The 27,073-nt window shown below is 44.5% G+C and overlaps 2 protein-coding genes and 2 non-coding genes across 4 annotated transcripts; 1 reads left to right on the forward strand and 3 right to left on the reverse strand.

Annotated features, from left to right (window-relative positions):
• Positions 1–118: 118 nt before the first annotated feature.
• Positions 119–190, reverse strand: TRNAD-GUC (transfer RNA aspartic acid (anticodon GUC)). The gene has a single exon. It is a non-coding gene; the product is annotated as a tRNA-Asp (tRNA).
• A 243-nt stretch (positions 191–433) lies between these two features.
• Positions 434–505, forward strand: TRNAA-UGC (transfer RNA alanine (anticodon UGC)). The gene has a single exon. It is a non-coding gene; the product is annotated as a tRNA-Ala (tRNA).
• A 988-nt stretch (positions 506–1,493) lies between these two features.
• On the reverse strand, positions 1,494–19,221 carry DHX37 (DEAH-box helicase 37). Its single transcript, XM_010127299.2, has 27 exons — positions 19,090–19,221; positions 18,220–18,389; positions 17,015–17,127; positions 15,930–16,257; positions 15,064–15,212; positions 14,162–14,254; positions 13,578–13,674; positions 13,079–13,192; positions 12,240–12,341; positions 11,620–11,734; positions 11,139–11,234; positions 10,440–10,516; positions 9,588–9,726; positions 9,250–9,326; positions 8,446–8,678; positions 7,887–7,998; positions 7,123–7,229; positions 6,535–6,723; positions 6,282–6,406; positions 5,876–5,992; positions 5,579–5,751; positions 5,078–5,192; positions 4,514–4,651; positions 4,066–4,160; positions 3,532–3,605; positions 2,510–2,607; positions 1,494–1,911 (listed from the first exon to the last, which is right to left on the reverse strand). Exons 1-27 carry the CDS (start codon positions 19,199–19,201, stop codon positions 1,829–1,831), a joined length of 3,441 nt encoding a protein of 1,146 aa, XP_010125601.2. The 5' UTR covers positions 19,202–19,221; the 3' UTR covers positions 1,494–1,828.
• A 305-nt stretch (positions 19,222–19,526) lies between these two features.
• Positions 19,527–25,953, reverse strand: BRI3BP (BRI3 binding protein). Its single transcript, XM_086761613.1, has 3 exons — positions 25,762–25,953; positions 24,780–24,882; positions 19,527–24,138 (listed from the first exon to the last, which is right to left on the reverse strand). Exons 1-3 carry the CDS (start codon positions 25,951–25,953, stop codon positions 23,720–23,722), a joined length of 714 nt encoding a protein of 237 aa, XP_086617739.1. The 3' UTR covers positions 19,527–23,719.
• Positions 25,954–27,073: the final 1,120 nt, after the last annotated feature.

Below are 27,073 nucleotides of genomic sequence, written 5' to 3' on the forward strand. Positions count from 1 at the left end.
CGCCCCGCCGAGGTTGCCCCCGCGGTGACGCGGCCCCTGCCCGCAGGCCCCACCGCTCCATGGCCGCCACACGGACAAAGCGCGAGAAAAAACGACACCTAGGCCCAAAATTTACACTCTCCCCGTCGGGGAATCGAACCCCGGTCTCCCGCGTGACAGGCGGGGATACTCACCACTATACTAACGAGGAGAAACACAATGAATTATTTTCCCGCCTTGCACTCTAAGGCCGCATTGTCTCCCGCAGCGCGGGTCCGCCACAGATGAGGCCGCCCGCATCCCCGCGCCGTTCCCGCAGGCGCTGCGGGTGTCGGGGCGCAGAGCGGGGCGGGAGGACGCGGGGTGGCGCAGGACGGCGCGGCCTTTCCGCTGAGCCCGACGTGCGGCACGCAGCAGCCTGTTAGTGGGCCGTGCGCAAACTACAAAACAACAAGGGGATGTAGCTCAGTGGTAGAGCGCATGCTTTGCATGTATGAGGCCCCGGGTTCAATCCCCGGCATCTCCACTTTTCGTTTTTTTTTTTTAATCCTCTTTCCCTCTCGCGTCTTTGGGGAGTAGAAAAGGGGAGCCTCCTGCCAAGCACATGGTTTTGCTTTCTCTTGTCCCCTTTCCCACGTGAGCCATAAGTTCAGTTTTGCCATTTGTAAGTAGACTCGATATTTTCCTTTCTTTTTTTTCCCTCCTATAAGCACAGAGCACTCTACAAACTTCTGCGGCAATTCTCATGAGAGAAAGGAGCCCAGCTGAGAGCTCCCAGCACCCTCCTGCCCGTGGTTATTGTAAATACTACGGCATTGCAGCCTTTACGTTATAAACACACAGCTACAACAGGCTCTTTTCCTTCTTGCTCAAAAACGAAAGCTGATGTTTCATCAGCATTAGGTATTTTTAACACTTAACTTGTGCAGGCAGCCGCCATTTTCTGTGTTTGGGTTGCACCAGCCTCCTCCAGAGCACGGGGGGCAGGAGGGTCACTGCCCACACCTCATATTGCTACAATCAGCAGCAAATTAACACAGCACAGGATTTACCAAAGAGGAAAAAAATTAGGTGAGAGGAAAGGTAAACTCAAGCTGCACATTTTCTTCCAGGACTACCAAAATTTGTTGCTGCAAAATTAGCAGGTGGTGCAGTTAAAATCTGCCCGTTTTCCTAAAAGCTGCTGCGTTCCCAAAAGTGCTCCAGCCCATGAAACGCAGGGTGGCTCGGGAGCACCAGACTGTACAAAACAGTAGTGGCAAAGCACGTAGCAGAGCAGGGTACCAGGAGAGCCGAGTGCTCGCAGCACCAAGCCAGGTACGAGGAGAGATTTGAAAATAAATTACTGAAAGCGAATGGCTGTGTGCTGCTGAGCTGCTGGCCAGGGTCAACCCACCACGAGGACCAAAGGTTCAGTCTGCGTTTGGACCTGCAGTCACGCATGAGAAAGGGTCCACAAAGGTCTGAATTTCTGCTTATTGCAGCATCCCACACAGAAAACATCTCCCATCCAAGGCAAGAACTATACACATTTATTATAGTCCATATGACTAATATAGTCCAGAGAGAAACCTCAGGTAAAAAAAAAAAAAATAATAAAAAAAAAATCTGTAAAATACAATGGATAAAATTATCCAAACATTAATATTACAAAATACCAGCAAAATAGCTGGTAGGGCTTCTGGGAACACAAGAGGGCTTTCCAGAAAACTAGAATAACACCCAGTTCGCTTACAAGAGGTATCACTAACAGTTAGCAAGTCCACCTGTGTCATCAGATTTCCAAGGAAACCCAAGCTCTCCAAACACCCTGGAGAAAAAGAGTCCATCAAGAACAGAATCATGCGCTTCAGAGTGCTACTGGTGGCCACTTCTTTGCGAGATCATCATGCATAGCTTCGGGGACCCACTGACGATAGGCTGCAAGCAAATCTGGAATGAAAGAGAGGAGCGATTAGACCGCTACGGGAGTCAAAGACTGGAACGCTTCTGCTGGAAAGATGAGGTTCTGTGGCGTCACCCTGCTCACAGGCTGACAGCAAGAACCAGCTTTCCATCCAGTGCTGGAGCCTGGACACTGGCATGCAGATATGAAAGCACTAAGTACGGGAGAATTACTGTGAAAGCCATCACTGCATCGCTTTGCTGCTGCTTCTGTCAAGAACTCTTATATTCCGGTACCCTAATAGTGAACAAATACCTGGAAAAAATAATTCCTGTGTCCACTAACAGTACCATCATAATCTAGTTTTTCAAAAGCCCAAACCAAACATTTTAACTGTGGCTAGAACTACAGAAAAAAAAAGAAAATCTTAAAATATGAATAGAAATGTTGCTTTCTGAAGTACAGGGAACTCCAGTTCTTCACAAGAACCAAATACGGAGCACTACTGTTTCTGGTACAAAAATAGCAAATATTTGGAGCTTATAAAGTTAAATCGTCAAATTTTTAAATTGTAATTCAACAGTGCTCACGGTACTGCAGAGTCTGCACTGATATGACTAATAATTAAGCAAGCAGAACACTTACATTTAGGATTTTTCTTCCACGCAGCCAGTAAAGCATCACGATTATCACATTTTTCTGCAACTAGAGCCTGCAGGAGGGATTCTGTCCTGGGCTGAAGTCTAAATCAGTCCAAAATAAAACGGTGCAACAAAACAACATTCATTAGCACAGTTTAGCAAAGCGTTACAGCATTCAGCTTACCATTCTGAATTTAAACACTTAATATTTTTTAAAGGTTAAATACAGATGTAGAAACACACCACCTCTGGATAGAGAGACACGTCATTGACTCAAGAAAGTTCACTAGAAGTAGTTTCTTCCCCCTACAACTTTTTGCTCTTAAAAGTAGCAGCAGTTTGCTCTTGCTGCTGAGAGCACGAAGCTGTCTGTTATGTAGCCGCGTAGCACAGAGTAAAGCAAAAAGGAATCCACAGGTCCCATGCTGAACTCTGAATTTAAAACAGGAGAACACTTTGTAATTGCAGGACCTTCAAATAACACCAGTCACTGTTAACAAAGTCTTTCAAAATCAATGAAAACTTACAGAAGACTCAGAGAAAGCTTATTTGGGTAAACAAGAGAGGACACTGGTGGGACAGCAAGGGAAGCAAGAGCTGACAGTCCTTTTGAAGGTCACAGTTCTAGAAATGTAATCAGAACCACAAGAAAAACATGGTCTGTTGGAAAGATGATTTTGAAAAGAAATACAGCATAATTGGCCAAACTGCAAAGAAAAGCAAGGAAAGTAGCAGTGCTCACCTGGCAGTTTCTTACATGTGTGAGCAATTTGTTTGTACGAAGCAGCCCGCAGAGGTCAGTGTGACCAGCAGGTTGCGTGCGTTCTTCCACACTGCCCTTACAATCGCCCAGTTCTCTTGAGATACATTTTTTCTTGGTAAGAAAACTCCATTTTCCTCTCCCTGCGGCTACAGCCAAGATCACTATCTACAACACCCTTCCCAGCATTGATTTTTTTTTTTTTTTATTTAAAAGGAAGTTAAAAACGTTCAGTGAAGACAACAAACTTGAGTTTAACAACTTACTTGGACCATGTCTTCAGCATTATGAGGGGACTGGACAGCAGACACCGGCTATAAGCACGCAACTGTTCAATGACCTGCAAGATTTGTTAGATCAAGTATATAATGAACAAGGTAAACTAATGATTCCGTGGAAACAATCCTCAATTCACTCAGACTACTATAGATCTCCATCCCATAGCTTCCATTGCCATCTCTTTCCCATCCATGTCTCCATACCAATGTTATCCTGACTGGCCTGCTTGATTATTCTTGTGTCTTAGAACAAAGACACAAGCTATTGCTTTTTTTCCTTCACAAAAACAGGACTTAAATTTGGGGATCTCTTTCACCCAAATGCTGATTTTCATGTTGTTTTGTATTTTAAAGATATCTTCCCCACCCCACCAACCACAGCAAACTCCTCCAACCACCAGCAAGTTATAAGGAATGGGCATGCACACAAAGAAAGAATCCACAAGGCTCATCTCCTCCAAAAACTGGGCTAAAAAATTTATTGATAACACCAAGGAAGCGAGGCAGCTGGAACACACTCACCTTTCCTTCAAGCAGGAACCTGGCAAAGTATTTGTAGCAATCAATACCTTCTGGGTAATCAACTTCCACAGCAGGGAGCTGCCAGCTAACTCGATCTGGAAAGAAAGACCACACCGACTCTCCTAAATGCTCAGAGGGTACATTTCCAAGAGACATGTGAAAACACAGGTGCTAAGAGAAGCGGAGAGGCCACTGCCACCACGCGGCCAGCCTTGCGCCTTCACAGGAGGAGCAGATGGGCATAAAGTGCTCACGCCAATGGGAAGATGCTGGTATTTAAATGCTACAAATCCCACAGAGCTACTCAAATCACTGTTTAAGCTCTCTAACAGTCCAAGCTGAGCTTGACCTTTCTGGTCTGTTGACAGTCTTGTTAAAAGCAGCATTACAATAACTATAGAGCGGCTCTCGGACAAAACTAATGAGTGACACTTTTCAAGACACTTACAAAAGACACTTGGTCTGTGACATCGAATTCGGCCTGTTTCAGGGCAGTAAGACGGAGGAGGATTTTCCAGAGGCTTCCCAAAGTGGCAGTATGGTGGCAAGAGGACAGGAATCCACTCGGGTTCGACTGCGGACACACCTTAGGGAGGGAAAACACACACCTGAATGCAGGCTTGCTGCCAAGGGCTGCCACACTAGCAGTCCCATGAGTACAGCGCACGGTCAGGATCTCGTCTCCACAGATTTACTTGTATCTCATTTTTCAAGTCAACGTTTTTTTACGTTCTTCTGTTCAGAGACCAGCAATAGGTAGCTACTGCTGATAGGGCTGCTGCAGAGCAGCTGAGCTGAGCTAGAGCTTTGCTCCAGCCAATTCTGCAAGACAAAAAATAAACCAGGCTAATTTTCCCCTGATCCAGATCCAGAAAGCATAAGGATCCAAATCCCAAGAGGAACGACCACTCTAGAGAGCGCTCAGCCACCGCAGCAAGGGAAATGTTCTGCTATGGCATTCCTGAATTCCTCACCACACCTGCAGAACAAGTACAGACTGCAGCAGTCTCACCTTTCATATACAGTTTTGTAGTCTCAACAATTTCTTGATATACCACAAACTCTGGGAGTTGTTTGAAGAGGACTGAGCTTGGATGGATGAACACTGGGTCGTCCAGGAGAGCAGTCTTTAAGAAAGCACAGAAGATTGAAGCAGAGTTAACGACTTACTGGCAATCCAATTTCTTGACTGCATCTAATTTCAGTCTTTCTCAGATGTACATTTATATGGTTTCCTTAAGTGATGGAGGTTTTACTAACCCTGTGATTTTCTGCTTCACCTTCTTTTGAGACATCACTTTGCAAGATAGACTAATGCTACTTCTTAGGTCTTTTATAACAATTCCTATGTGAGCACTGGGAAATTGCAACACTGTAAACTTAAATTCTATAGAGAGAAGTTGTAGAAAGCCAGCAAGCACAGCCTCAGTGCTGAATCCAGCCAGAAGCCCAGTCTTTGCACAGGAGTGTCTTTCTGCCACACAGGGGAACTCAGTCAAACCAAGCTATTTACCTTGTAGGCATTTTTCCACTTGTCATCCAGGAGCTCTTCTGACTGAACCCTTCGGGCAACGTGATCCCCCAGGCCCGCCAGCACAATCTGTCTCAAATAAGTTGCCTGAGCTTCTGTCGGGGGCTTCATCTTTGGATCAACATAGAGACCAGCATCAGTGCAGACTGAGTTCACTGCAGGGAAATAAAGGTGAGTTAAGATTCAATAGGAAAAAAAAAGGTTACAACAAACAGCCCTGTTGAGTTGTTACCCTCCGAAAGAGAATAAACATGGCAATTCCTCTCAAAACCCACTTACCTGCTGTTGTCAGCTGCCCTCTCAAGCGCCTGATTTCCAGCATGGCTTTGTATCGGAGCCCATTTTCTTCACAGAATTTACGGGTACACCCAGCATATTCACAGGCCCCCACTGCTCCTGGAAGTGAACAGTCAGGTGGAGAAAATGACTTAGCTGATCAGTTCTCCTAATTAAACCAACCGTGAGACAGCACTGTCATATAGTCAACACATGGATATCACAGTTCCCACTCGTCATCAGCCTGGGACATTGTCATGCTGCCCAAAGAACAGCCCAGAAAATATACTGCTGGACTTAGTCCTACAGCACGAGGATGCCTTTGGTTGTACAAAGCTGAGAGCTCAGGGCGGTGGGGAGGAGAAGATAACAGAAGTTAACAGTACAGCGAAATTGCTGTCTGCAGTACCTAACATCACCATGAGGTCTCCTAGCTTTTGCATCTGCCCCTGCCCAGCCCAGATCCTTTGCATCTGTAAAAGCCTTGCTCTCTTCCCCTTCAGTTTCGCCGTCTCTTCCTCACTTACTGCTGGCCTAAAAGAAACACAAAACAGCATAAATGAGTACTGTGCTTCCGTGCAGAGAGGCCTCAATGCAAGAGAGGCATCAGCCGTGACAAGGTGACGTATCCTGTAAATAGGATGTCAGGCTAACTCACTCACCTGTCAAACTCTTCAAAAAGCTCCCGGACGGTCATGGCAGACACTACGGTAATGGTGTATGGCAGGCAGTCGTGCTGCCTGCTTAATGCCAACATCTTTGCATAGCGGGGGGCTACAGGAAAAGTGGCCATTATTCTGCCCAGGGGACTAATAGGGCAACTCAACTTTGCTGCCAGCTGCTGCTTCAGCCTGGGGGAAGAAGAGAAAAGTCACATAATGAAGTAACTTCTGCATTAGAACAAGTTTATGTTTCTAGTTTTGGCAGCCCCACTAAATTGATGTGTTTTCTCAAATTTTATTATGTCCTGGTCCTAAAGGCTGGGGGAAAGATTCCTCATCCAGCTCCCGCCTGCCCTGAACGGCACACTCCTAGCAGTCTTTCCCTGCCCAAACGCACCCTGGGCCAGTAAAACAAACACAGCTGAACCAGAGACTGTTAAAACAATGCCGGTCTCTGTATAAAAGCACACCCTCAGATGCGAGGGCTGAGATGGAAAAGCAGATGGGAGGACAGCAGTGCCCGCTGCCTCAAAGTGGAGGCCGAGTAGCAGTGCCGAAGGGAAATTTGTGGGGGACCACAGATGTTACCTTCCCGTCGTAGGGGGTTCCTTCAAGGCACCCAGGGCTATCAGCAACTCCTCAGCTGCTGCAAGTGCTTCTGTCGGAGGTGGTGTTGGGAACGGGAAGTTGATTACCTATGGACACCAAGAGAAAACGCCTCTCAGTACATCTTTGACACAGCTCTCGCTGAAAAAAAGAATCTGAACAAAGTAAAAAGTCCCGGGAGAGAGTGAGACTCTCCCCTCTGGTTACACATAAAAAAAAAAAAAAACCAAAAAACCACAAAAACATTTAGGATGCTTGCCAGGAGCGAGAGGAAAGGATATATAATGGGAGGAAACGCTTAGGACAAAAACATTAGGAAACAGGAATACCAGCGTCACCCCTAGCTGCCACTGATTCCAGGCACCGCCCAGGGCAGGCTGCTTTAAGGTCTAACTCCAAGTACTGTGCTTTCTGAAAGTGCTCAAGCTTCCAAAACACAACCCCTGTTTGGACAGTTGTTTGGGTTTTTTTGTTGTTGTTGTTGGTTTTTTGTTTGTTTGTTTTTGTTTTTTTAAACCACTAAGAATATAAGAAAGCTCTTATTACCTGAACAAACACATCTGTTAAGGCCTGGTGAATTCACAGGAGCTTCTGCAACTGCAGAACCAAGACAAGACCTAGAATCCTGATTTCTAACACAGGCATAGCCTCAAGCAATGATGATAAAACACATTTGTGTTTGTTTCTGGCTCCTAAGGGCAATCACTTTAAAGAGCACTGTAGTACAAAGCCAATTTATACCTCACCTTTTCTATATTTAATGCCTTCATTTGCAGAATCAAGTCTTCTACTGGTCGCTTTGTTATTTCTGGAGCAGAAAATTTCTCAAAGTCCATGAAGACTGCTGAAGAGTATAGCCTAGTGGACCAGAAGTGCTGCTTAGAGACTTAAAAGAAATCTTAATTCAAAAGATACGCATGAAAAATTGGCAAGAGATTTTTTAAAAAGCAGTTGTGGCTACTATTACATAATCACATAATCATTTACATGGTTGGGGCATACTGCCTTCTTCACAAAAAGCTGACTTGGCCTGGAGTGGAATCCATGCTAATCTGGCCACCAAAATGAGGATTCTCAGCAAGAGAAAGGCTCCTGGGAAGCCTATGAAATCAATATCACCAGTGACAGACCACATTTGGCTTTACCTCTCCTAACTGAATGAAGAGCAGACAAAACCCAAATGTTTTAAGTAGCACCAAGTCCTTGTCAAAGGGGCAGCAAGATGGGGGAAGCTGTCAAATTCACACTGACACCTGTTGAGCTTTTTTTTTTTTCTCCTAGCCCTTTCCATGGCAAGTAGCTGACCTGTAACAGTGCCCTGGTTCCGTCCGGCCAGCCCGACCTGCCCGCTGGTTGGCTGAAGCTTGGGATATCCAGGTGATTTTGAAAGATGAAACCCCAGTAATTTTGTCGTAGAAACGTTTCTTGACCTTTCCACAGTCAACGACGTATTTGATGCCTGGGATGGTAAGCGATGTTTCAGCCACGTTGGTGGCTACAACACACAGTCGTGTGCCAGGAGGAGGAGCCCTGAATACCTACAAGAAACAGACGGGCATGTGAAATACACTGCCAACAGCAGAAAAAAGACAGGCAGTCAACTTGGATGGGTTAAAAAGGGATGACAACGCGTATGGCGTTACAAGTGAAACCCAAGAGTGAGATCAAAGACTTGACTCCTTGTCTCCAGCTCTGGAGCTCTATATCCAGCTCAGTTAAAGCCTCAGAAACATCCAGAGGGACTACAGGTGGAGCACACACCAGTGCTGAGCTGTATTTAGACATACTGCTGCCACCTCCAAAGCCCAAGAGGAAACACAAGAATTTGTGTGAATTGGCTGTTGGCAGTGGGATCCTGACATGCCCTGGGGGCCATGACTAATTTTAACGTGCTGCAGGAATGTCACTCTTCATCTCCCCCAACCTGCTGAACTCCCACATTAGGGAGATCCAAGCCCAAGAAAGGCCTGCTTCGATCCCATCCCAGCCTGCCCACTGATGGACAGTCCAAGATGGAAATCTTAACTCACAAAGCACGTGTGACTTTAGACAGTGATCACACACACGTCTATAAAGATAATTTACTCATCTTGAGAATAAATCCTTTACCTTTGCTTGTTTCTCTGGTGCTAGCAAAGAATAGAGTGGAAGCACATAGAGAGGAAGGGATGAATCAGATTTCTCATCTGTAAAGAAACAAACCAGTACTGTTAAATACACAGTAAGTCAACTTCCAGGCTTAGTCTCAACAATGTCTTCAAAAACACCACTTCATTTAAAACCAGGAAAGTATTTCTTACAAAGCTGAAGCTGGAAAAATCTTAATAGCTTTTCCGTGACACAGGTCTGCTGCATTATCACACCAGCTCAGCAAAGGACAGCTAGCTTATGTCACACATTTCACAGATGACAGGAGATAGGGAATTTTTATTTCGTAAGTGCCAAACCTTCTTCTGAGTCTCCGTCTCCTAAATCAAGGTCAATATCAGACCCTGCAACATCATCATCAGTTTCAGCATCTCTGTCTTCATCTCCTTCATCCACCGGTACAACCGCGTAATTGTCCAGATCAATTTTGGGGAGTGCCTGAGAAAGACAGGAAAGATGACCACAGAGCATTAAGGGAGACAAAACCAGCACTTTTTATTGCTTTGAAAGCAAAGCTGAGCACTTATTGCAAACATTTATTGACCTGAAGGTAACAGATGGATTGAGAGATTTCACTTGTATTTTAAGGCTGAGGTTCAGCATTTGGTAACTCTGAGAGTCAGGGCGGAATAACCCAAGTATTTTAAACAGTGTTTTGTGTTGAGCCAAGCTTTTTCACTTGCAGGACAGTGGGAAAGGGTAAAGTTTCTTTACTTCAGGCCCCTTCAGCTACCAGGATCCAGTGTCAGTGGACAGCACATGTAGGACTTGCATGGGGAAACCAAATGCTACCCTTCGTCACATATGCATCAGTCCCAATTTTGGGCAACAAACGGTGAGATGAGGAGCAGCCCTGCAGTCAGCAAGTCTGGAACTCCTTCTATTAAAAGGTTTGATTTCAATTGAGTACTGACCATTAATCTCCTGTCCACAATATCCAAGGACACATTTTAGCACTCTGCTGCTCATAATGCAGCGGTTATCAGTGTAGGTAGGATTATGGGACTTCCCGAGTGGATATAAGTAGGCTACAAAGCTTCATGCAAGTCTAAAAAGCCTGGCGAGAGATACAGCTACACAGAAATACTGTTTTGCAGGGAGGTACCTGCTCCTTCCTGTCTCTTGGAGGAATTCTAGCCATCACACATTACCATAATTTTCTTCCGCTTCCTTGATTTCTTAAATTTTCTGATTTCTTCCACTGATTCTTCTTTGTCATCATCTCCTCCTACAAAAACAGCCCGTGGAATTACTGTTAGCTCAGCACACTTTCTTCTTGGAAAAAGGTAGTGAGGAGAGTCTGGTCCCACTCCCATCTTCTTGGGGATTCAGAAAGCGTCACAGCGTGAAAGAAGTAAATAGTCATATTGAAGGCAGAGGGGACAGGAATGACACACAAGTTTAACATTATAATTCCATTTAGGAACCGTACAGAGGATCGACAGCAGCACACATAGCAGCACACACTGCAGCACACTCAGCAGGAGACGATTAGCTGAGCTATACTCGAATTTGACTTTCTAAAGTCAAATTGGGAAATTCCACTACTCTGAAAATAAACAGTCCCCAACAAGCAGCAGCATTTCCACTTTAATTCACAACTAACAGTGAGTGAAGAAATGCAACGCGTTCTGGGGAACCGGAAGGGATCACGCACACAAGCCTTTTCCCCAAACTCAAAACAGCACAAACTTAACAATCAGTCATCAAAATCATCCACAATGAGCCCTTTCCCCAGTCTTTGTTTTTTATGTTTTTTAAAGAAAAGCTCTTAATTTTAGGTGCAAAGCAAGCTCACTTCTCAGTGGGATAAATGCAAAGTTTAACAGTTCTTCATTCTATAGCATTACCTGCAGTGTTGTTTTTTTGGAACGGAAAGGCTTTCCTTAGCCTTCTACAGAGAGAGTGAACTTCTGCCTGGCCTGTTAAAAACACCAAAATCCCACCTGCAAGAGAAAAAATCACCCTCAACCTCAACATAGGTATTTCACCTTGGAAAGCTTCAGATCTCATTCTTGATAAAAGCTAAGTTGAATACAGCATGAAGTAACAAGGAAGAACACGGTGTTTGGCTGCATCTGTCTTCTACTACTCCCTTGAGAAGCATGCTAATGTAACTATGATTTAATTGAAGGCTATTTTTCACAAGAACAACCGTCTCAACAAAAGCACACAATACATCATTGCAGTCCCACGTTCAACTTGGAAAAAAAAAAAAAAAACTCACCCCGAAACAAAACACCCAACAAAAACCTCCCCAGAAAAACAACCCCAAAAACTTCAGACATGTTAAGTGTAAAGAATTTGAGAGGTTCTCAGCAGTGACCTTACCTGAGGGCAACATTCGATGGATTTTACACACCTTTCTGAAGCACTCCCCGCTGTAGTCATCTAGGGGGGTTTTCTTGTTAAAATGAATAGTTACAGGGAATTGCCTTGCATCTACCTAGAGAGGAAATACAACAAAAGGGTTTGTTCCCTGTCGTAACTCCAGTGCAATCATTGCAGCTCTCATGGAAGAACCAGAAAAGCTCACTCTATTTCTGTTCAGCTCTCAGCTTTGGTAACCTACAAAATATTGGACTCACAGAAGTTATTAGCATTCTCTATCTTGAACACCACAAAACCAAGCTAGAAACCAAAGCTTTTCTCTCTTTGAGATCATCAACTCAGATTGAGGTTTTCTAGTTTTCTTGAACTGTAACTTACAGGTTTTAAGACAATCAGATTCTGCTGGGGCAGTTTTCTGATAAAAGTAGAAAGAAAAACATCAAGTCTCAAAAGAAACAATAGTCTAAATAAAATAACTCTTTTTAAGTTGATATCTGAAAGATTTCAGTACTAACTAGAAAGATTAGAGTGCTCCTCTTTTTTAATTGGTTTTACAAAGGAAGCCCTCCCTGTATTTCAGCTGTTACATTTAACACAGATCCTAGTGAGGAGAACGATACCTGAATAACAGGAGGTGTAACAGAAAACAGCCTCTTGTTATCGGTGAAGTCTTCAACACGAAGGGTAGCTGACATGACAATCAGCTTCAGTGGCAGCCGTTTCTGCAGGGACACAAGCGTGTTACTCTGTGCCTGAACGCGTGCAGCAGGTAACCTACACAGCACACAAATCCAGAGCTATTAGCAAGACTGAATACAAGTTTCTACACCAAAGCACTCAAAATCTAGGACAACAAAAGCCCCGTGCCAAGTGACAGAGGATACAGACAGCTTCAAATGCAACGTGTCTTAAAATACACAAAACCCGACGCTGGCAGTCCTGATGCTGACAGTGACCTGCCTCTAAACCACCGCATTCTCTCTGTACCCGTAAGAAAAACGAACACAGATGCCAAGCGTTGCCTGGCAGTCCACCAGCCCAGGCCTCCAGCACCAGCCAGGACCACACACTTCACAGCATCTGCCCCAAAATGTCTCCTCCTAAGCACTGCTGTTGGTGGCTTATTCCAGTGCAACAGTAAGCATCTTGCTTTCTACAGGCTGCTAATTTCAATTATTTATACATGTCTTGGGGCACTATAAATCTAAAATTAATTGGATATTGCCTGAAAAGTTATCTGTTGGTACTGGAATGTACCGTTTTTCCCCTTTTTATAGGCTCTGTGCTGCTTCAATCATATGGAAAGATAAACACATTATCTGAGCATTATTTCATGGTTTCCGTCAGAGTTCCATCAACTTCCACATCACAGAGTCCCTCCTCCCACAGAACCTCTTCATGTCTAACATCCCCCTCCACAGCACATGTGCGTCTAAGACAGAAACACTGCTTCTCTTACCTTTTCACGAAGAGGCACGATGCGAGACAAGAGGCCTATCAAGATATCTGTGTACATACTCCTCTCATGGGCTTCGTCAATAATAATGACTTTGTACTTTGAAAGCAGAAAGTCCTGAGAATAGAGATGGATTTCACCACACATTGCCTCACCCAAGGACATTTCTAAGTCAAGACAACCTACAGCTGCACAAACACTGACCCCCACATCCTCGTGGCTGTAGTCTCTCCCACACATTTGAGCACAGTTTAATGTGTTTACCCTACACGAAGCAGCCTAGTTCCTGAGAGTTTCTTCCTTGCTCTCATTTTTCACAGCAAGGTAACCTAACACTTAGGGACTTGGGCAGGAATGTAAAGGGTTCAGATGAAATACATCTCCAGTGCTGAAAGGGATTTTCCTTTGAAAAGTTAGCAACAAATCCATGAAAACCAACTGGCCTCTCTTCCTACCTACACAAAATACTTTCTTTTTTATAACACTGAGGACAGCAACTTACCTTCTGAATTTCTTTCAGCAGCACACCATCTGTCATGAACTTGATTTGTGTTTCATCTGTAACATTGCCTTCATATCGGATTTGATATGAAACCACTCTGTGTGGAAATACCAGGGTGGCCACAAGAAAAAGCATGGGAGAAACAGAAAATTCACATTCAGATCAGGAAGCAGCCTTCAGTCTAACTAAATGAAGACCTGATGCCAAGACTAGACAAAAAAGCACACCATCAGCTCCCCAGAGCCTACCACACACGAAACGCTAGAAGCTGGGACACACAGCAATGTCCTTTTGAATTATCTCACTGTTATGGGATGCTTTCTCATACGGAGACAAACTAGGACCACTTCCCATGTACCATCTTGACAAAGCTCTCTCTAAATGTAACTTACAACCATTAGTGGCACCAGATCTGCATGTGCTTTTTTATAGACAACCCCACAGAGGAGTTTTTAAGTAACCTTCCCACAGTTCTTCGCCAAAGACTGAACAAGCAATGTGCAAGTCTTGATTTCAGTCTATGACATACACAGAGCATCTCAGCGTTGGCATCCTAGCAAGGTCTCAGCTTTTTTTCTCCTCACCTGTTTGACAAGTTCATTTCCTCAGCGACTCGCTGGGACATGGACACTGCAGCCACACGCCGAGGCTCGGTGATCCCAATAGCACCGTTTGGACTAAAGGGGTGAAGGAAAGACAAGGAGGGGTCATTTGGCTGTTTGCTTTAAAGAGAGAAACATGTAGAAAGATGGCAACAGGATTTCTGCACAATGGCTCTAAATTAAGTAGCATCACTCACACAGTATCACTTTCAGTTATAGCTAGAAGAAAAAGATAGAAAGGAAATTTTGGGATTACTCTTCTATTGTACGTGTGTTGATCTGAAGATGCATCTGCTGCAGAAATTTTTCCCCCAAATGTTGTCTCTGTAATTCCAGCTCACTGAACTCCAGTCCCCCTGGACAGTGCTCTGGCAACAGGGTCCATTTCAGAAGAAACTCAGAAGAAACTCAGGCTGGGGCAGCAGCAGCAGAGAAGCTGGATGCACCCTCATGCAGCTCGCAAGAAGCACCTTACGAGGTGTCCAAGCTTATTAAACAGCCAGATGAGCCACAGCTATTTTCAAAAACATTATTAAGAAACATGCGCATTTTCTTGCGAAGGTAAAAACAAACCTCTGAAAGCACAGGTTAAACTATGTCACATGGGCAGGCAATAAAGCCCCTCTGTGAAAAACAGGTTGGTGACTTTGAAGCAAACTTTTACATTAGAGGTTTCAAAAAAACTGCTTACATGGAGAGACTTTTGCAAGTCAGTCTTACTCCCTTCAAGACTTTTTAAAAGCCCATTCAACACAGCCGCTACCATGCACAGAAAAGACCGGGTTCAGTTCAGCCGTATCAGGAGAAAAGAAAAAATCAGAAGTGACTGAGCTCAGCTTCAATTTCTCTAATTACATTTGCTGCATATAAAAGAGGACTCGTACCTGGCATAGCCAGCTTCATAGAGAAACTGCGGGACTTGTGTGGTTTTACCGCTTCCCGTCTCTCCACATATGACCACAATGGGATTCTCACTAATGGCTTCCATGATGACTTGCTCTTCGGCAAGGATTGGAAGCTTTAGTCTTGCTTCCTAAATAACAGAAACCACATATTTCAGTTGCACTGTTTTGTCTCTCACTCCATTTTAGTTTTACCCAGGACTGAAAACTGTTACCTTCCTCAGATTACAAAAATCCCACAAAAAGGAATTCTGCAAGCTTTGTGGCTTGAAAAACTCTAAACTAGCTAATATGACACTAGCATGTCCAAGAACTAGTCATCAGAACAGCTTCCCAGAAAGTAGCTGGCAAGCCCTGCACTTTAACTGGTTAAACTTCAGAGTCCCTTGAGTTCACTAAAACAAGCAAAAACTCACTTCACAACTCTGTCTCATCTGTTCAGACACACGCAGAGCTCTTCCCACGGCTACAGAACGCCCTACTTAGAGCAAATGGAATAAAACCACCCTGTCTAAGATGCAGCATAATGGAGAGCTAAAAGCAACTCCACAAGATTTTCCAGTGAAGAACGATAAAAGACTGCTAACAGATTCTGTATTTAAAACTGGAAACAAATGCTTATATCCTAAAACAAAAGGAGTTCTCCTTCTGCTAGATTAGACAGGCTTAAAGCTAAGACATGGACAGGTACAGCTTGCCAGAGCAAGGGCCCTAAGCGCATGCTGCTGCATGCAGTATTTGTAAGAGACAACAAGATAATGCTACACTGCCGGCAGTGACCTAACCTGATGCAAGGCACCACAATATCTAACCCTTTAATACGAGCTTTACTGTTCACAGAGCCTCACCTGAACCTCAGGAGACCTGTCCACTGGAATGAAAACCGCAGGCTTGCAAGATGGTTTGTTGGAGGCTTCCTGGCAAACTGGCGCACTAGGACGAGCTAGTTGCTGGTTAGCCACAGCCACCTTCACACCCTCCTCTGGCTTTTCAGCGGCATTCAAATCACCGGCTGAAGACTTTTCAGTTTCTTGTTTCTGCTCCTCCTTCTCCTCCTCTGAGCTACTGGGTTCTTCCTCAGGCTCTGACTCTGAATCTGAGCTATGTCTTCTCTTGTTTGCACCACTGATGCTCCTGATCTTTTCAGGTATCGCAGCTCCTGGCTCCTGTATCACCCTAGAACAAAACATCACCATGTGAACTACGTTTTGCTCAGTGTTCTCCAGGACCTCAAGGCCGACACATCTTTCACACAAATCAGAAAAGTCGCATCATCAGAAGTCATTGCCTGGGCCTGAACCCAGGTTTTACCCAAATAGGGAAAATCTCTACACCTTGGGTGCAGTGCAGCGCAAGAAGATGTCACCCAGAGGGGTTATCCCAGTTCTCCAAGGATCTCCATTCTTGGAGGTTTTCAGAGCTCTGCTAGGTAAAGCCTTGGCTGACCCAATTGCTGGATTCATATTGAAACATGCTCTATACTGATATTGACTAATTTCTTCAGAAGACATTTTTGTAGTTTAATTTATTTCAACTTCTGCCAAAACGCAGCTCTAGATAAATCCATTAACTAAGGACCACATCAGTCGATGCTTTCCAGTACAACAAAAATGCAAACATTTATACAGCAATTATGTAATTTAGCATAATTTGTAAGAGTACGCAGATGTACTTGTCACTCACCTCATCCCTCATGAAAGGGAAGACCAAGTTATTTTAACTAACATCCTCCCAAGAGGGTGTCAGTCAAACAAGAAAATAACTACCATACAGATAAAAATAAAAAATTATTTAACTCAATCCATTCTGAAGAACTTGTATGCAGCAAGAGGTAAAAAAAATAATGTATCAAGAAAAAAAAAAAGCTAAGAACGTTGCCAAGTTTTGAACCACAGTGATAAACCAGAATGGTTCTTTCCAAATAACGCTTTACCTTTTAGTCTGATACATGCGCTCCCCAATTCCCAGTTTGGAAGTAGTGTACAGAAGTTTCATTTCTGCTTCAGAAGCTTGGACCTCATTCAGCTTGCTCAGCAGCTCAGCTCGCTATTTGGGAAAAACAATCAAAATCAGTGCTTATTTTCGCCAGGAAATAATTTCATTTCAGGATTTGCACTTGATTTTTTACGGGTGTGCTCTGATCTTGCTGTGAAGTTGTAAAGATGCTCCTGCTGCTATACTGTCAGTCCTCCCCAATGAAGATTTCAGCCTTGCACTAGAGCAAAAATAGAAATGAGGACTTGACCCTTCGTTGCTGCAACAAAAAGCTCAGCTGCACCCCTCAAACAACAGTGAAGAAAACAGATTTGAACTCCAATGTTGGAGCAACGGAAGGGGTGGAGCAATGGAAGCCTCACTTCAACTCCCTCATCTGGGACACAGCCCTGGCAGGAGGTCAGACAGCCACGGTTTTAAACTACCTCCAAAACCAGAGTTCCTCTGTCAAAGCCATTATTTAGACACCAAAACAAGCAGGAATTTTGCCTGGAAAGCTTTTCAAAGACAGAAGAGTTGTATCTGCATACAGAGAATATACAAGAGCTAGAAATAAATATTTCAGAAGTACCAGCAGGGACAGAGTCAGGGGCGCATCAAGCTTTGCATTTTGCAGCAGGACAAAGCTTCTCATACAATCTGTTTCACAGAACGCTTTGAAAATATAACATCATTTACTCTGCCAGTGAGGTACTTCATAACATGCATCTATTCTGTCAGGATTAAAGACAGGATGGAAACCAGGACCCAGGAATGGGGCGTCCCTGCACACCTGATCCATTGAGAGGGAGGGAAATGCTTTTCCTCACTGGAGTCACACTCAGGAGTCCACGGGTGGTGGCACATTTTTGACAAAACACCCAGCAAAGGGATAGCTAACGCTGTTGTAACATAAACTCTTAAAATTTCAGCATCTGCACATCCTCAGGACGTCCCTGACAACTCACATCCTCACACTGGTCGCTGGCACCACGGAGCGGCCACCCCACCTCTGTTTTTTTTAATGTCAGCAACACCACCACACCACGTATCAGGGACTGCCAGCATCACAGTGCAAGGGAAACCTCAACAGCTGCTTATGAACATCAACCTTTTCCATATGCTGATATTGATTTATCATTTTACCAGCAAGCAGCAACGTACCTGTTTTTTCTTCTCCTTCTGCTCTAAAACTTTCTGCAAGTTCTTCTTCTGTTTCTTGCTTAGCGGTTTCTTCTGTTGTTGCACAACACACGCTACTTTTTTCTTCTTCGCTTTTTTTGCTGGCAGGACCAGGGCATTACTTCCATCAATTCCCTTCAGCGTGGCTTCATCTAAAAGCACATGTTTGATTATTCACCTGTGCCAGGCAGATTATTTTCAGCCCACTACTTAACAGCCTTATCACAAACCGTACCAGATTTAACTGTTTTAAACAAACACAACCCTCACCCCCTGCCAAAAAAAGAAAAATCTCACATCATCAGCAAGGGCAAAAGATTATGAAAGCAGGGACTCGATAACCCTGTGCTTACTATAGCCATGAGGGTCATTTTACTTGACTTATGTAGCAACACTACGAATTTTTGCCTTTTTATTTCGCTCCCCCGGGGTCAGGGGGCAGCGGGGGACACAGCGCGGCTCAGGGTGACCCTGCAGCCTCCTGCCTCTCCCAGACCAAAGTGGTTTTTAATACTAAAAATCCGTATTACTGAAGTTTGACTAATAAGAGTAGTATAATAAACGTAGTTTTTTAAAAACAGCATTTGAGAATGCAAATGTTAAACATATTTTTAATAATTGCCTTAATAAAGAATTGCTTAAGTGCAGTGATAGCTTTAACGAAGCTATTAATGCAAAACCTACAAGATACATTAACATAACTGTAATGCTTCTAATAAAAGTATAATAAAGACATGACAACAATCCGGATGTCAGCCACTCTACGCTCACTTCAGCGATGTCAACAACCCGAGACCGCAATAACGAACACAGCGCCGGGCGGCCCTGACGCGGCCTCCGGGGCCCGCGCACCTCCCAGGTCCAGCTCCAGCGGCAGCTCCAGCGGTCCGGTGGCGGGCGGGGGCTGCGCGGTGCCCTGCGGCAGCCGGGCCTTCCAGTTGTGCCGGCGGCGGGCCCGGCCCATGGCGGCGGCGGCTGCGGCGGCTGCGGGAGCCCTGCCCGGCCCCACGTGCGGCTTCCCGCCACTTCCGGGGCGCGAGGTCTCGCGAGATAGGGGCGGGGGTTGCGCGCAGGCGCAGGACGGCGGCTGAGCCCCGTTGGGTGGAGCCCGGCGGGGCCGGCCCGGGCCTGGCCGAGCCCCCGGGTCGGCTCCGCGGTCTCCCGGGTGTTTCACAACCGGGTCGGGCCCCTCAAAGCCCCGGGGCGGCAACGGACCGGGCCCCAACCCCCCCGCCGCCCGGGAGACGTTTGGCAAAGCGCAGGCTTCCATGCAATTCACGTCTCAGTGCAAAGTTTCAGTAAACATTTATTGTAAGCTTTGTCACAATACCATCGTTGATTTGTGAAATTGGTCTACAAATATTTAACTACATAGTACACTGATTTGGTGGGCAGATAAGTAATAAATAAAGGCATGTATAGCTCTGTAAAAAATAAGTTTGACCTATTTGTAACTACTTAACAATATTATCAGTAGAACCTACTATTTCCCTACGGATCATATGTCAAAAGTATACACACATCATCTCTTCAGACCAAATTATTTTTTACATAAACACAATGGTACAAACTTAAAACGCTATAATCTTGAAATCTGATGTACAAAACAGGATGTGAAATCACTAAACATCAGTGCCCAGAACGAGTGCTACCATAGCAAACAATCATCTCTGATTAAAAGGAAAAAGATCAGTTTTTAAATGTGCTGTCATCACAGTTCGATGGAATTATCCAAAAAGGTTAAAATACATGCGGATACAATAAAACCTTTTATTTTCCCAGACAAAGAGAACTTACGGTCATTTACGTCATTAGCTGCCAAATACGGATCAGTACGTGAGGCAAATTACACTTAAAAACTTCTACACCACCGAAGAGCTAAGATTGATACTGGTCTATTTTCCACGCTAACGATGCAACAAGTCTTTAAAAGCAAATCACAATTTGAAGGACGCACTATTAAGTACAGCACTGAATTACACCAGATTTTATACATCGCACTCTGACACCCAGAACCACTTTTAAAAGCGTTACACTCCGAACACGACACATCAGCTATCTACAGGTGAGGTGTGTACTTTCAAATTGCTACCCATGTTAGTTTTGCAAAAATGTCAATGTATTGAAAATACTACAGCAGTTTCAAATATTAGGTCTTACAGTAGTTTAAACATTTAAGACCCTACTGGAATTTCTGATACTGGACAGTTTTAAGCCCATCTTAAAACGATTACGCCGGCTGGTTAGACGGGGAGACGTTCTTTCGAGTAGCCGCTGCCAACGGATGGTCAGTAACTAGGAACCATTCCGGATGAGCCGCCTTCGGAGGCGAGGACAGGTGGGCTGCGTTCCCACGTCCGACCACCCCTCGGGTAACCCGTGCCACCTCCCAAGCAGCTTGCACCAGGGCAGGGGGCTGTGAGAGGAGTGCATAGATGCCGCCACCCACCTTCGTTGAGCTGGCTCGTGGTTAGAGCAAAAGGCTGGGAGCTGCGAGATCTGGGTTTGTTCCCATTTCTGCCACTGACTTGGGCAAGCCTGCCAAATTTTGTGTCTCGGTTTATCCGCGGCGATACCCGCACATCTCTGCGAATTCGTACGAGATGCTCCTACCAACGGCAATACAAAAGCAGTGCAACCACTGTCACTGGAACGAGTTCTAAAAAACAGAGCAAAATCCTCAATGGATACACTAGATGACTTGGTATGGAAAATATTCTAAAGGGTACTTACAAAAGTTGAAAGAGATTAAATACAATACCACATTCATGTCTGAAAAGCGCTTTCACTACAGTGCATGTTTAAAAATACAGAGCATTTTAAAGTACAGATATTGAAGAATAGATTGTGCTTTAAAAAAAATTCATTACTTCTGAATTTGCCCGATGTGAAAACTGAGCGCTGGGAAAAATACTGATTAAAAATACCCAATTTTATATATACTGCTTTTCACATAACATTTTGCTATACATGAGATGCAAGTAAATATAAAAATACTTTTTTTTTCAAGCAGCAGCGTGATCAAAATTAAGAGTATCAATATAGGAGGGCTGATTTTACAAAACTAAGATAAATGATTAGAGCAATAAATGATAAATGATTAGGGAGAAACTATAATCCGAATTAACTTTTATATAGTATTTGAAAAGAAATCTTTATCATAGACAACTCTTAGTATATAAATGATTCCGTATTTTTAACTTCAACATTAAATATGGATTACACAAAATACAATCTACGCAAAACTGACTCATGCACATAGCCCTACTGAAGTTGATGGAGCCGCTTACACGAGCGAGGTTTGCAGGCTTTGGTCCTCAGGCCTCAGGTTTAGCAAAACACAAGAAGACCTGACAAGCTTTGCTAATCAATTCCCAATTTCCAGGTTGCTGTTTTAGCCCAGTCCTCTGTGCACAACAGTAAGGAAAATTGAGTTTACAAGGAAGACTCTGTAATACTATGGAAAATGAGCTGTAAAAAAAGAATATACAGCAATTTACACTTTCAGCTTTACAAAGCGGATGATTTGTTGCTGTAGGACTTATCTGTTCATGGGAAAGATTGTAAGTTACGAAAAGCAGTTACTTTGCAACTTTAAATGTGCATTTCTTGAAGAATGGGGTGCTGGGGGATTAACAGATGACAGAAAAAAAATAAAACAGATTACAGCAGCGCCAACTGCATATGAACTTCAACCACGTTGAACTTAAGCAATCACAGTTCGGAGTAAAGGCCATTAACATGAATTTTAAAATAATCCCTCATGGAAATGTCACATACAGACCAGAAGAGGTTAGGCAAGTAGCACACATTTTAAGAAGAGTATTAAACTTCAGCATAAAGAGAAAAATAAATTCACCCCACAGTTACATTCAGTTAAGCGTCACGTCCAACAAAAGCTCTGCCCAACGGAACAAGCAGCCGCAGACCCAGCGCCAAGCTGTGCTCAGCTGCCCCTGACCAGTCCCGCCAGAGCCGGCACTCGCAGCCGAAGCAACAGCACGCCGATCGCCCACTGGGATTTGTTCCCCTTCATTTTTAGCCAGTCCCTATCACAGACCAATTTCTGTTGCATTTCTTTTTGCTTTACTTGTTCGTTTAGACATTATGGAATACACGGGCCCTCAGCTGCGGTCCGTTTCACCTCTCGTGGTATTGATACTGTGCTCATCGCTATGGTTGAGGTGCTTTCCCTCCCTCTCACCATTTATAGCCTTGAACGCTACAGGTTTCCAAGTTCAACCACTTATCGGACTTTCCTCCCTGAGGTTACCTTTGTTTCAATGCATTTCAGCAAACCTTACAAAGCCAGTGACAGACTACCAAGCTAGTTAATTCTAAGGTTACAAATTCACAGAATCCTTCAAAATAAAACCGCTTCAAAGCTCCTACATCACTTGGAAATACAACTGTTTAATACACCCTTCTCATAAGGTGCCTTGCTTTCCCCAAACCCAATACAGGGAGGAGACAGACTTCAAGCAAAAAGCTCCTATAAAACTATTACAATTTTAGAAAAAAATCCAGATCTTCCTGAAGACAATTTATTGCCGCTTATTGGTCCTGAGAAAGCTTTAAGCAACAATACATTTGCAACTGTTTTAACTGCTGCCTTTTTTGAGAAAATACGTGGGTCCTGAGCCTAAAAAATCATGCTTTATTCTATGTACTTATGCTTGGAAAATGCTTCACTGTGAAGATCATATATGAATTACAATTTGCCACACTACATCTCTTCCCTTTGTGTCAATTTATTAAAACAGATTTCCTTTCAGACACCAAATTGAAGTTCTTGAGATGAAATGCAATGAAATAATGCCACACGTGCACTTCTGAATTCCTCAGATTGGACTGGCATTTAAAGACTTTGAATTTATGAAATCTTCCTTCTTCCTTAATTTCCCACCTTTTATTAAAAGCTATGGTGTGAATTTTTTGGCCTGGATACCAGAAAATTCCTCATCTGATACTCTATGAAAGGCAACTTCAAGGCAATGAAATAAGCCAACAATAAATCAAAAACATTCACAACTTCAAAAAAAAAAATGTGGACCCACAGCAGTTACTTCTCAATGGAAGTGTTTGGTAGCTTGAGATTTTTTTTTTCTTTTTAACTTTTTAAGTGTCAAATTTGCATATGTTTAGCTCAATTTCAATATTTGAAAGACTACTCAATTTGCTTTTATAAAAACTTTACAAAAGATGTTTTTAAATGCTTGTAAAAGTAAGCGTTTATCTACTGAGAAAATTCTAGTACTGGATAAAACTCTCTGAATATACAGTGAATTTCTTAAATTTTTTTTTTTATTCCTACAAGTATAATGGCTGAGTGTATAATCTAGATAAATTAGTCTTACACATGATGAAAAGTTATAACTTTGCACACTTTTTACCATGTGATGTTTTGTTGCTTTGTAACTTCGAATGAGACAGTGCTTAGGAATTTTCTAGAGCTGGTGTACAGTGGTCTATAGGGGTTGGTTCACTGGTCGCTGCCTCTGTCCAGATTCTCAATCACCCTAGAAAGACGTATGTTCAGAAGTCTGATCTGACTATCGAGGTGGTCCATCTTCTCCTCAAGGCTGCTGTTGCTGTTTCTTCTCCAGTAAAATCCAACTGGCCCCGTCATGAAGTAGACTGCTACAACAAAGCAGAGAGGCAGGACCGCGTGTTCTGGGTCGCCTTCATACTTCTGGAGGATGTACACGCACGAGAGAGTGAAAAGGGCAACCCTCGCAATCCAGAAAAAGCGACCAAACAGCATGTGCAGGAGATAGAAGAAGAATCCAAGGAAGAGAGATAAAAACCAATAGGCAAGTAAAATGGCACCAATCAGCAGAAGAGCACGGGTCGGGTTGTTGGCAATTGCTGCTGGGCTGAAATAATGAGTCAAGTTGGAGGCTGAAAAACAAAGGAAAATTTACAGGATATTAATGAGTGCATGCCAAAGTGATAAGGGTAAAAATGCAAGCACAGCTTCAGAGGGTCACGCAGTGGGGTAATGACTGCGTTTTCTAAAATAAAGGGTAAAGCTAGTTCATCCGCTCTGGACGGATCTTTTTCAAATCACTGGCTCAGCTCCAATTATGCAACGGAATTAATTCCTTTAAAGTAGGGGTGCTAAAGGTTCTTTAAAGACAAACTACTGTAGGGCCTAAGGTCAAAGTTCATACTGAGCCTAAAGTTGCTGCTTTGTAGAAGTTATATTCTAAAGGCTCTCAATTGCACCGTTCCTACTTCTAGTCCTCCTTTACTTGCCTGCACCGTTCCTGGCCATGTGCATCCTTTGAATGATGACACCAAGAAACCAACCATGACTTGTAAGGCATTCTACAGACATCCTGCAGATATATAAATAGAAATGGACTGGCTGGTTTTAGTCCTCTTGTTGGAAGGTACTAATAGCGAAATCAAAGCCACGTGAAGCGGATAGAGATAGCACTGATGGATGATAAAGGGTAATTATTTTCCCCACTTGGCCTATGCTTGTAAACTCTGATACACGCTGATATAGTTCAAGAGTTAACAGGCATCACACTTACCATCAATTCCAAGCACATCTAACAAATCAGTCCATATTCTCCAGAATGTGTCCATTAATATATCCACCCCATTCACAAACCTCTCTGTCAACCTTGAGAAAAACTGAGAAATAAAATTGAAAATTAAAAAAAAAATTCCTTAAACACACTGAGAGTTACTAGTCATGAGTCAAATTATCATTCATGAAACAAGAACCGCAGACTATTTTGAAGTTCTCAAAAAAATTTAACTCTAAATGTTTTTTAACTCTGTGAATTATAAACTTACTTATTCGAGGTATTTTGGCATGTAGATTTGCATGTTGATAGTATTTTAAAAATCACTTTATTAGCTTTACCAGCGTTCTGAAGTTTAAAGAAAACACTATTACTAACAATGGACACCAGCAAAGCAAACCAGAGAATTCTAATTTTATCGAGCAACTCAGAGACGTCCTCAAATGGCTCAAATATATTTCCAGGTCAATTCAACAACATTTCTTATTCCCTCCTGCAGGCTGAGGAAGGAGGGAACGGCGGAACGTACAGGTCTGCCTGCCTTAATTCCTGCGAGTCCCTGTGTGGCCCCGCAAGCACAGGATGCTCTGCTGCTGCAGCCAGACCGTATTTCAGTTGGAGGGCTCTTCACCGACCGCGGGCTGCCCTGGCCGCCTCCCCCACCTGAAATAACCTCTATTTAAAGATTTCTTTTATTAATTTTTTTTTTTTGCGGTTTGCTCCACGTCAAGCCTCGCCTCCTCTTTTCTTTCCCAAAGCAACGCTCCCGCCGCTCCCCCGCCTCACCCGCAGCCGGGCTCGCACAGGAGACGAGGCCGCCGCGGGTCCAGCGCCGAGCACGGCGCCGGGGGAGGCGGGGGGGGCCTCCCGCGGGGCTCTGCCTCGCAGAACCTCCGATCACCCCCGGCAGCCACGGCGCGGTGAAAGGGCGCGAACGGAAAGGAAGGTGGGGGCGAGGGGGGGTTAGAAGTGGCCGGCGCCTCACCTTCTGCAGGGCCCGCACATTGTCCTCGCCGAAGAGGCCGCTGACCCCCTGGTAGAGACCGCTGGCTGCGCGGCGGAGGCTGTTTTGCTTCTCGGCGCCGCGGCTCCGCGCTGCCCAAGCGCCGGGTCCCGCCGCGCCGCCCAGCAGCAGGACGAGGAGCAGCAGTAGCGCCGGCAGCCGCCTCGCCGCCATGGCCTCCCGCGCCCGGCAACGCCGCGATTGTAGCGCTGCCTAGAGGCCGCGCCGCGAACTCCGCCGCCGTTCTGGGCGGAGGGGGCGGTGCGGGGGGCGGTACTCCCGCCCCCCCCGCCCCCCCCGCAACAGTTTTATTGAAATCAGAAAATAATAATCTAGGTTGAAACAGGGCAGCCGAAGGTCTTCCTATGCAGCTCCTTGAGCCTAAAAGGTCTATTCAAGTCTATCGCTGTGTCCAGCCTCTGAGCAACCTGCCCCGTGATTCAGCTTGTCCTGGCCCATAACCAGTCCCAATATTGAACCTCTTCCAGTATTTGACCTGTTCCAGCCTAAATTTTATATTTAATTATCCATCTGGAATTTTTTTTCCCTACTATCTAACCAGGATTTCCCACATCTCAATGGAGGGGCTGTTGGCTCTCCTGCTGTCAGCATGCACCTTCGAGGAGGTTCTGGCTCCATTTTCTCTGTACCCTCCACTCAGGTAGGTGTAGGCAGAGATAAGGTCAACTTTGCCCTCTCCAAATACCCTCAGGCACCCTGTGCTCCAGCCCTCTGCCCCTTTGTCAGACTGGCTCCAGTATCAGTAGCTGTCTTGCAGCTTGGAGCCCTCGGTACACTGTTCCAGACGTGGTCTCAGAAGTGCCAAACCAAGGGAAAGGATCACGTCCCTCAACCTGACGGCCACACCATCACTGACACAGCTCAGGATGCTGTTGGGCTTCTTTGCTGCAAGGGTACATTGCCGACTCATAATCAACTTTCTTGGCCGCCAGATCCTCTCCTGTGGAGCTTTTAAATTATTCAGCTGTCTCTTTGGGCTCTTGAGACTCACAACAATCTTTACAGAGAGTACAGCGAGCTGCCTTTCCTGCATGAGTATCCCTCTCTGAGGAGACTCCCAGGCACAATCCCCAAAGGACAAAGGGAATATAGAAATCTAATGTCAAAACCTGACATTTATCTTTTTGGTACACTATCACCTTCAGATTGAGGGATTCTGAAGGACTCTCATGTCCTTTACGCTTGAGAAACTCTGACTCAGATGGATATCCTGAAATTCAGCACGCCTAATGGTGCGACTCCCTCTTCTGAGAGGTTTTATGTTGACCTTTCT

Source organism: Chlamydotis macqueenii, chromosome 17, assembly GCF_036417535.1.
Source record: "Chlamydotis macqueenii isolate bChlMac1 chromosome 17, bChlMac1.mat, whole genome shotgun sequence".
NCBI lineage: Eukaryota > Metazoa > Chordata > Aves > Otidiformes > Otididae > Chlamydotis > Chlamydotis macqueenii.